This window comes from Salvelinus alpinus, chromosome 8 (genome assembly GCF_045679555.1).
Source record: "Salvelinus alpinus chromosome 8, SLU_Salpinus.1, whole genome shotgun sequence".
Lineage (NCBI taxonomy): Eukaryota > Metazoa > Chordata > Actinopteri > Salmoniformes > Salmonidae > Salvelinus > Salvelinus alpinus.
The window spans coordinates 33719446-33730891 of NC_092093.1; the positions used below are offsets into that span (position 1 = coordinate 33719446).

The following is an 11446-nucleotide window of genomic DNA, read 5'->3' on the forward strand; positions in this document are numbered from 1 at the left end:
CCAAGATTTAATAGCATAATATAGCCAGCATGCATTTACACACACCCTTTCTCTACACACACTTAAACCTGGACTAAAAGACTTAAGGAATACCCAATTAATTACCACCACATTATATTATACACAATAAAAACAGTCATTTGACAATATGCTGTCCTTAATCTTTCAAATGCAATCATACTGTACACCATTCAAATGTTCTGCACTTAGAGAACAATATGAGAACAAGCAAATCACAACAAAGGAATTTATACCCAGAAACAAATTCAGCAATATAGACTATAGATATGAAGATGAATGTGCACATGACTATTAACTATAGCTTGGAACTAATCAACTATAACCAATGTGATGTAGTATAACATATCCTCTGTCCATCCATGGTCCAATGGGTAACTTCAAATGTCTGTATACGGTGTAGACCACCACCTGTTGCGCCATTCTTTACAGCTTTCTGCTGTGCAGTGCAGGCAAACCGCGTGAGACAGACATTTCCATTTCGTCAGAGGCAGAGACATACAGAAGGCAATAGGCATCCATGACAGGTAAACATGCAACACACTACAGGACATGTCAGACACCACTGCCAGCGAAGTGTACCCCAGCACTGTGTTAGTGACAACTCTCAGCAGAATATGACTGACTGGTCTTTAGAGATTGCATTTTAGACTCGTGAGTGCTCTTTAGTGATCAATTATCAAAGCAGTATTTCTGATATTCAGAAGAGAGTGATTGTTAGTTATTTAATCCATAGTAGTGTTCAATCAGACTGAGTGGGTTAAGGAAACACGGTTGATATAGCCAAATTCAACAAAGGAACATTTTGGTTCCTGGAATTGAACATATTCACGTGGGAATTAATTGTCTATGCAATTCAGAACAAATAGATGTCTCAGCTAAAGACAATATCTAAAGGCTTATTTCAAGTGTATCCAAAGGTATTTATCATAACATGAGTTAATGGACTGATTACTTGCTATATTAGTCGCTTATAATCAATTGTATTATATTTAATTTTATTAAATTAATTAGTTTTATCTTCTCCTTTAAAGTTAGTTGCTACAGTATGTCAATCCAAACTCACTAAGGGCCTCAGAGGCCTCAAATCAGCATGACAAAGTTAAAAGCGTAGTATAATGGCTTGCCTCTAGACCTTCCTGCATCCTTAATTACTTTCCTGACAGCGGGAGGTGGGGAGACCCCTGTTAGGAGGAGAGGTACATAAGCAGTGGCACAGGGACAGGGACAGTGAACAGTCTCCATCACATGCACATGATCAATGCGGGGAGAACAGACTCCAGAGTGATGCATTCTGGGAGGAAGAACTGGACAGTCTTACCACAAGAAACAATGGCACAGAGACACAATTACTCACGATTCACAACCACCATATGGTGACAGAAGAACTCAACGTCATCATAGACGTTCATCACAATGGAAACAAAGATTGGCCGTAGTGTAGAGAACACATCAACATACGAACAGTAAACACCCATAGTGCAATAGGAGTGAGAAACAGGATAGAACAGCAACATGCTGTGCTGTAACTATAGCAAACACAGTATGTCTTTCACTCTTTATTGAATCTGCTATAACAACAGTTCTTCCTCTGTGCTTGGCATGTTTTTATTTTAAATGTATTCTCATTGACTTGATTAATTTGTTCCAATAAATAATGTGCAATAACATAATGCTGTGATTTGAAGCAGTACATCAAAATTCATGGCATTGAGTAACAATGTGAAATTGACTCCAACTAGGAATACTAATGAAATACTGATTAATTCAGTGGCATTTGTTTGATTGGCACTTCAACCTACGTCATAAAGCAGAAAAAATATATCCCTCAATGCTTGTGCATTTGAACCCCTCACATTGTCCTCTATCTACACTGGTTCCTGGCATGGAGACTGCAACTAAATCCACAGAAATAAATGACATATTAACCTGAAAGAAGTGGTAAAGAAGGCAAGGGACTTGGGAGTGGAAAGGGAATCAACCCTCCAAACTAAGTCCCTCATTACGGAAAGGCTATGTGGATTGTTCCAAAACACTTTGGAGGGTTTAGTTTAGAGAAACCAGTGAAGTGTGGGTGGCAGTATAACTAGCACCATGTCACCTGGCAACACATTCATTCCTGTATTCAGGAGGTCTCTGACACTACTTCCGTCAGGCTCCAGTTTGCAGGTGTCCCTCTTTAGCAGGAAGTTGAAGGAGCTAATGAAAGCACTGTTTTCTCTCTCTCTCGCTCCCTCTCCTCCCTCTCTCTCTCTCATTCTCCTCCCTTTCACTCTCCCTATCCTCCCCTGCCTCACTCTCCCCCTCTCCCTCTACCCCCCTCTCTCTAACGGGAAGCAATGGAGGCATGGCAATAGAATTGATTTAACTCCAATTGGACGCCTCCCAGGCTATGCAGTGCACATCAAGGGGAATTCCATTTCCTCACAGCCAGCACTCTTGCCCATTGTTCCAAAATGTTGGTTTAGTATTTAATTTTCACAGTGTCACCCTTTATTGAAATGTCATGGTGGGAAAAATTGCATCTTATTAAAAGTGCAATTTTAATACCCATTTGCTGTCCAACTAAATGGTTGTGTAATGGGCAGGTTCGTCATTTAACATTTTTGTAATGGGCAGACAGCCTTTTGCTTCACACATCTATTAGTTTGTGACCTTGGTGAAATAATTTAGCATTTTCCCTGCTACTGTACCTCTTTATGTGTTCAAAAAGTAGTATTTAATGGGTGTGGGGATGAAATAAGACATCTGCTGTCACTAACCACTGTCTACAAAAATACAAAACATTTAATAATACAAATTCCAAAACTCCATGTTGTATATCCACTTGGTTCCAGTACTATAAATATTTGAAATGATGACTGACAGGTACTCTAGCTATTCCCGTAAATTCCACTGTCTCTGGCAGTCTCCTTTCTGACAGTGAGGGGTTCAAATGAACAGAGAGGACCAGTCTAAGAAAGGGCGTCCAGCTACACAGCCATCCCTCATAGAGAGAGACAGAGTGATACCGCTCAGTATCCTACAGGGGACCTAGTGCTATATATAGCTACCCGATTCTTAAAAGCAAGAACATGAGACTTTCTTTCGCTATTACTGTGTGGTCTTACAAACCAATTTGACCAAAAACCCTTTCGATTGGAACAGATTGATACCTGATAGATAATTTACTTATTTTTAAGATACATGTTGGTTACATACATTTACTGTGGTGCAGATTACACATTGTCCTCAAAGATTGTGGCTTCAAAGGCCATTTCCTTATATAAGATTAATATCATATGGGTATTTACATTATACTGTACGTGTTTGTTCTTTTTTGGAAATCTAGTAATTTATTAATATGTACATAGCTCCTGTTTTTCCTTTCAAGGGTTTATCCATGGTGCCAGGGTTTTGTGTGGTGATTATCACCCTCCCATTCCACATGTGTTGTCCTGGTGCCATACAGTATCCCCTGGTATATTCTTAGCTAACCATAACCCCCCTTTTCCTAATCTAATTTAGGGATGCGTGACCCCAGTCCTTTTGCTATCAATTAATACGTCTACTGTTTAATACATTCGTCAAGGACATAGTTTAGCTACAGTCTGACTTCTACACCTAATAAAGACTCTTGTATTGTTATGACTCGGCTGAGAGGCTTTGATAGAAATGGCCACAGCGTCAATTCCTTCCCATGATTCCATGTGGAATGGTTCAGGAGGTCAGGAGGTCATTCCTCCGTAGATGACCTTCGGTATTGGCCACATTCAATGCTCAGTAGTATGCATTGTAGAGGAAATCTATATCTCTCCTTGCAGGCTTATCTGCAACATAGAATATTCAATTATAAATATTAAAGCACATCAGATTGGTGTATCCTTCTCAAAAGCAGAACTCAATCAAAGAGAAAGGCATTCTCCATGGCCAGAAGGAGTTATTACTCAATACCACACAGTTAATAACACCAACACAAGCTGATATGCTCTCAATGTGCCATTATTGATGTTAGCATCAAGGCAATTGTGCATGAATTGAGACGGGAAAGGCAACTAAAGTTAACATAGGCCGGATGCATGGGAGCAATTGGCACACAATTAATTGGGATCATGTTGCCAGGAAATAAGGCTAAATAAATAAATAAATAAATAACACTCATAACACTCATAAAATCTCATGTCTGACCACTTGACAGTAGCATAATAGTGATTTCAGGCTGTACTTGACTTGGGCAGAAGCTCACCTGAACTGAGTACTGTCACCTCAAATGTTCTTCTGCTTGAGTTCTTGCACCTCTTATCGAATATTATCTAAAAAAATATTGAGGAATTCCTGCAACTAAATATAAACGGTACAAGCACCCAAAATGAGTACCGGCACCTATTTCAGTCCAAGTCAAGCACTGATTTCAGGTGAATGTAATGGTTATTTTTCCTATAATCGTGGTGGCCTATTTTGCTCAATTATGTAAGGGCACAAAAAAACATGCAACACTCAAATTGTTGCGCCATTCTTTACAGCTTAACCTGGCACAAAACATTCTAGTACGTACTGTGATACAGCCTCAATAGATTCTAAAGCTTTCTGGTTATGTAATAATTGGTCAAATTAAATTGGCTGCGGCAGGCAATGCTACAGCCAACTTAAAATAGTACAGTTAGCTACACATTCATCACAAATGAGCACTTCATACACTAAACACATTTCACTGGACATCAAGTAAAAAACACACATGGACACACACACACCCACCCACCCACCCACCCACCCACCCACACACACACACACACACACACACACACACACACACACACACACACACACACACACACACACACACACACACACACACACACACACACACACACACACACACACACACACACACACACACACACACACACACACACACACACACACACACCCACACACACACACACACACACACACACACACACACACACACACACACACACACACACACACACACACACACACACACACACACACACACACACACACACACACACACACACACACACACACACACACACACACACACACACACACACCACACACACACACACACACACACACACACACACACACACACACACACACACACACACACACACACACACACACACACACACACACACACACACACACACACACACACACACACACACACACACACACACACACACACACACACACACACACACACCCACACACACACCCACACACACACCCACACACACACACACACACACACACACACCACACACACACACACACACCCACCCACACACCCACCCCACCCACACCCACCCACCCACCCACCCACCCACCCACCCACCCACCCACCCACACACACACACACACACACACACACACACACACACACACACACACACACACACACACACACACACATAAATACATTTCTTGTAATGAATGTTACTTTAATGTTACACACTACGGCGTTACACACTACAGCGTTATTGTAGTATGTTTTGTTAAACTACAAACAAACCAAAAAAGGTAAATAGTAGCTAGTTAAATGACACGTCAAGTGACTACTAAATAGGCTGTATACCTTTCCAATCACAAAGCAGCAATAAGTCAGTTCAGTGAAGGATTTATCATGGAAGCTATAGCCTTAAACTATTCACATAGGGAGATTATGGTGGACTTTATGAACGTATGTACAACTATGGTTGGCATCAGAGTTACCATCAGAACGGAGACACTGTATCTCTGCATTACCGTGAGTTTTATTAGGCAAAATAGTCCACTTCAATTGTGATAATCTACTAGTGTGAAAAAGGTGTACAGACTCACTTAGTACCAGATGTAACCTGTGCAGCCTTGAATGAACCAGAATCAACACTTGATGGACCATGTGTACATGAATCCATTATTGCGTAGCATCAAGCCACCACAACACTGACTGGAGTGTGTGACAATTGCTCCCTGTCAGCAATTAAAGCATGCAGGTTGTTAGTAGCAGAGCGGAAGCGAACACACAGATGGGTATGAGCACTACACTGCAGGCAGAGAGTCTTTACCAGGTGGCAAACAGGGGTCGTCACAGTATAATGTATGATCTTTTTATTGGATGGGAACAGGATGGCACATGGGGATGGACAGGGTGAAAAGAGGAGGAAACTAGATTAGAAATGAGAGCGTGAACGTCGCTACGGAACTGAATAAATAAAGGGAGTGAGGTGCATGTGATTTCAGTGAAGGCTAGAATGACTTTGGGTTGGTGGACTAGACTCCACGCCCCCAGAGTACGTCAGCCTTCAACTACTATCGTGACTTGTGAGTTAATCGGATCTGCAGTACGTGACAATGGTGGCCCACTTTTGAAGTTTGCTTCAAAAATGTATGTGCAAGGTCTGACATGGAAGACCTTTTACATGAAATGAAATGTGAATGGCATATGACATGAAAATGGAGAAAGAATCCATGTACACCAATGACAATTTCTCGCACGTACTGATCCACATCGGCAAACAGCAAACTCTCAAACACTGAAAATTGTCATTGTACAACTTTATTTTTAAACCACAAAATCACACTGAAAACAACTTTAAAGAATACAATACGTTACACATTCCCTCTACAGAGAGTTTCACCATTACGTCTGCAACAGTTGTAATGAACTATATCAATCATAATTCTGTGATACAATAACATCCCTACTGACTGAAGCAATGTATCTCAAAACTAATCTACCAGTAAATCTATTTGGCTATTTGACTCAAAGCTGTTTGACTGGGAGAGAGGCATGGCTAATTCTGCCAAACCCTCTCAGCAACTGCTGCAGATAGGGCCCAGGCCCAGTAAACTGCAATGCTATGCCCTATCTATCTTTGTCACTGTCAGTACTATTAGTAACCAGACAATGAGCTCCTGGCTACCCTGAGAGCCCACACGCCGTTGGATAAAGTAGTGCCAGCCTGGAAACAACAAGCTACTGGGCCTTATCGCTTTCACTGAGCTCGCTGCATTCCTGTATCGCCTGTTTAAGCCATTATCTATGAACTTGTTTCACCCAAGCTAAAGGTTAAGGCTAAATTATTAAACAAACCTTAGAAGAGGGACTATTTACACTACATGACAAAAAATATGTGGACACCTGCTCATCGAACATCTCATTTTAGAATCATGGGCATTATTAGGGAGTTGGCCTCTCCCCTTTGCTGCTATAACAGCCTCCTCTCTTCTGGGAAGGCTTTCCACTAGATGTTGGAACATTGCTGCAGGGACTTGCTTCCATTCAACCACAAGAGCATTAGTGAGGTTGGGAACTGATGTTGGGCGATTAGGCCTGGCTCGCAGTCGGCTTTCCAATTCATTCCAAAGGGGTTCGATGGGGTTGAGGTCAGGGCTCTGTGCAGGCCAGTCAAGTTTACCCACACCAATCTCGACAAACCATTTCTGTATGGACCTCGGTTTGTGTACTCGGGCATTGTCATGCTGAAACAGGAAAGGGCCTTCCTCAAACTATTGCCACAAATTGTATGCTGTAGCGATTTCCCTTCACTCGAACTAGCACAAACCATGAAAAACTGCCCCAGACCATAATTCCTACTCCACCAAACTTTACAGTTGACACTATGCATTGGGGCAGGTAGCATTCTCCTGGCATCCGCCAAATCTAGATTAGTCTGTCGGACTGCCAGATGGTGAAGCGGGATTCATCACTCCAGAGAACCTGTTTCCATTGCTCCAGAGTCTAATGGCGGTGAGCTTTACACCACTCCATCTGAAGCTTGGCATTGCGCATGGTGATCTTAGGCTTTTGTGCGGCTGCTCGGCCATGGAAACCCATTTCATGAAGCTCCCAACAAACTGTTCTTGTGCTGACATTGCTTGCAGAGGCAGTTTGGAACTCGGTAGTGAGTGTTGCAACCGAGGACAGACAATTTTTAGCACTCTGTGGTCACGTTCTGTGAGCTTGTGTGGCCTACCACTTCGTGGCTGAGCCATAGTTGCTCCTATACCTTTCCACTTCACAATAACAGCACTTACAGTTGACCGGGGCAGCTCTAGCAAGGCAGAAATTTGACGAACTGACTTGTTGGAAAGGTGGCATCCTATGATGGTGCCACGTTGAAAGTCACTGAGCTCTTCAGTAAAGGCCATTCTACTGCCAATGTTTGTCTATGGAGATTGCATGGCTGTGTGCTCGATTTTATACACCTGTTGTTGTGGCTGAAATAGCCGAATCCACTCATTTGAAGGGGTGTCCACATACTTTTGTATAAATAGTATAAAATGGGATCATATCTATATCCACATCATTAAAAACCAGAGTCTAAACGACCAAGATTACTCAATGCATGATGCATCACATAAACTACTGCCCCTTTTCATCCTAATGAGCCCCAACAAGGAAAAAGGAAGCCTAGCTCTAACCTACAGAGACCTATGATGTATCAGGTAGAAAGCAAAAACGAAACCCTAACACAGATAAGTAACATCCCAATGCATGGTGGTAGGAACAGTATAGGAGGAAAGGAAAGGTTCAGGACTTACCTGTGAGGCCCTTGTAGTCCATCAGATCAAACATGATGATGGCCACACAAGACCAGGTGACGACCAGGGCTACGACCAGGATCCAGGCCATAGGGGAACTGAAGGTGGTGTACAGGTCGTCAGTTGCGGTCCTCTTGGTCACCCTGGCTGGGGGGTGTCCTGCCTCTCCATTTTTGCTCTCAATGACCATGGTTGTGGTGAAGGATTGCGCTGGAAGAAAGGACAAAAGATAGGTTGTTGGCCTGATGCTGAACCAACCATAAAGGCCCAGTGAAGGGTTAGTTCATGAATAGACTGCACTGAGACAAGTTTTTGACAGGGGAATAGCTATACACTGAAGGTACTACACTGTATGGTACACAGTGTCAAAGGAATCCATATAATGTTTTGTGTGGAATGTGTTGTCTCTGTGATCTTTTGACTTAGCCATCAAAGAGCTCTCTCTCTAAATGAATATAAATCTCTGTAGCGTGGCAATTTGATTTGATGTTAAATGGAGAGAGATGGGCTGGCCATGCTTCCTTACAAACACAGCATATGACCTTTATGTGCGGGATTCATTTTACAAGGCTGCTCATCGATTTACCAGAATGTGGCAGACTAGGTCAGAATAAGCCATTGATTCTTGAGAAGGTGCAATAGTTAGAATGCAGTGTTCAGTCTCTAAAACGTTATCTGCTGCTTTTATACTGTGAAATCAGGCCGGTGCAAACCAGACAGAAGCTGTTGCTGGTGGCATGGGTCTCTGGTGTGTTTTCTTAGACGGCCCATGACAGAGATAGTATCTGACGGAAATGCCGCTCCAGACCCCATGATTTTTGTGTGTTGCATGTTTATGAACGTATGTATGTTGTGAGTGTGAAAGAGAGAGAAAAAGAAAGATAGAAAGAGAATAAGTGCATGTGTGTATTCGCCCAGCATGGCTCAGGCCACCTGTTGGATCTCTTCGCCATGGCCTGCACCCTGTTGTCAGCAATGGGGGATTATGGGTCCCCATGTCCCCTCAATCTGCTGACTCAAGAGGCTCTGCTAACAAACACCATATGCCCTGCTTCTTCTCACTTTGATTCAACAAAATACAATACATACTGTCATACTGCGACTAGCACGGTGTGTGTGTGTGTGTGTGTGTGTGTGTGTGTGTGTGTGTGTGTGTGTGTGTGTGTGTGTGTGTGTGTGTGTGTGTGTGTGTGTGTGTGTGTGTGTGTGTGTGTGTGTGTGTGTGTGTGTGTTTGTGTGTTTGTGTGTGTGTGTTTATGTATGTGCATTTGAGTGTGTTTGTCAGGGTTACAGTAATGGCATTTACAGAGTTGTAATATCCTGGAATCCAGGAGTAGTGGAGTGGGGATAGTGATGGAATGCATCACGCAAATGTGCTGTGCTGTAAAAGAATCAAAAAGAATGTACGCTTCAACACATCTACTTTACCTCTCTCCTGACCTCTTGCTGCCTGAAGTTGACGTCCCTGTCATGGGAACCCTAAGTAGTTCTCCATGACAACTGATCTCAGGACAGTAATGGAGAGCCAGTAATACAGTCTGATAGAGTCAGCCAACAAAACACTGGTATGATCTTATCCTCTCCTGGGTGCCCTCAATATATACTCTGATTCACTTCTAGGTCTATTTGAATTACTGTTGAATAGACGTTTTACACCCAGGCTCATGTTTGTTCAAATCAAGCCTTTCTTATTGGAACTGACGTGTAAGACTGAGGGAAAACAAGGTACATCAGACAGAATCATTAAGTTTGATTCCCAAAAGTAAGATAACGTCAACTTTTCTCAGTTGTAACAGTGAGGATGGATGTGGATTGTGCACGTGAAGTGCAAGATACTTAAAGCCGTGCTGAAGTCACAAGTGTTTCAAGGCTGCGTAGCAAATAGCCAATTATGCTATCATGATATACACTATTTTTTCAGAAGCTTCTAAATTGTCTGCAGAACTATGTCACGTTTTTAAACATTTAAAATGACAAATGAAATGACCTATAATAAGGAAGTAAAATGTAAAGACATACTTAGACTTGTGTAGATACTGTACCTTCGACTCCCTCAGTCATGGCAATTTGAAAATGTAATTTCAGCAACAGAGTTGTGTTGAAAAAAATACATGCAGCGCCTCAGGGCTAATCCTGTTTGAGTCCTGATCGTCAAGGAGAGGATGGGACCATGCAAAAAGACCCTAAATATATTACACCTGGTGTCTGGACTGGATGTTTAATCCCCCCTAAAGAATCACAATGTAAAATATACCAAAGGGTCACAGTCTCAGGGTCTCTGAAGAGGTTCAGTTAATGTCCAGGAAGAGAGCAAAAAGTCGAGGGAAAAAGTTCCAGGGCCGGCCAGTGGAGAGTTCGGGATCCAGCCTAAAAGTTTCCCCTGCCCATGATTGGTGTAGATCAGGAAGCTTAGGACGGGACAGGGGCTTCAAGGTAACCTTAACCCAGGCTATTCTGCCCTGCCTGCCTGGGTTATTCTTAGAGCTAGCCGCACCAGCTGCATTCTGCTTTGCCTTTTTAGGCTGGGGGCGTGACCCCCTCCAACAGACCTGTGCTGTCATCGAGTAGGGTAGCAGAGGGGGCATCAGCACTGCTCTCCTGCACTGCCGTATCCATCTGCTGGCCTGGGACTGGGACTGGCAGACAGAGACGTCACGTCACTGACAGTGGAGGAAAATGGCCACAGGCAGGAGCTGTTCATCTGGCCTACAGACCTCTATTAGCCTGGCCTTGGTGCCAGACTGATAGCAGCCAAAGTGGATGCAGCCAAAGTGCCATGTTTACCTTGTGTTTACCTTTGTGAACATGGAATACAAGATAAAGACCACCACTGCTTCCCAACATTACCTGTCAAGAGCTGTGCCCATATTCTTATCTGGGTGCAAGCCAGTCTGGT

General features: G+C 42.9%; 1 protein-coding gene across 20 annotated transcripts in view; it reads right to left on the reverse strand.

Moving 5' to 3' along the window:
- Positions 1 to 11022, reverse strand: part of trdn (triadin) — a 55887-nt gene extending 44865 nt beyond the window's left edge. For 14 of the 20 annotated variants that reach the window (XM_071413593.1, XM_071413592.1, XM_071413591.1 and 11 more), the window contains exons 1-4: positions 10593 to 11022; positions 8551 to 8760; positions 6072 to 6110; positions 1146 to 1202 (exon numbers count right to left, since the gene is read on the reverse strand). In XM_071413593.1, the coding sequence (XP_071269694.1) occupies positions 1146 to 1202; positions 6072 to 6110; positions 8551 to 8760; positions 10593 to 10611 (325 nt within the window). In that variant the 5' untranslated portion in view covers positions 10612 to 11022. Of the gene's footprint in view, positions 1 to 1145; positions 1203 to 6071; positions 6111 to 8550; positions 8761 to 10569 lie in introns of all 20 variants that reach the window. The other 6 variants (XM_071413576.1, XM_071413578.1, XM_071413581.1 and 3 more) reach the window with 6 other exon arrangements.
- Between the last annotated feature and the right edge of the window lie 424 nt (positions 11023 to 11446).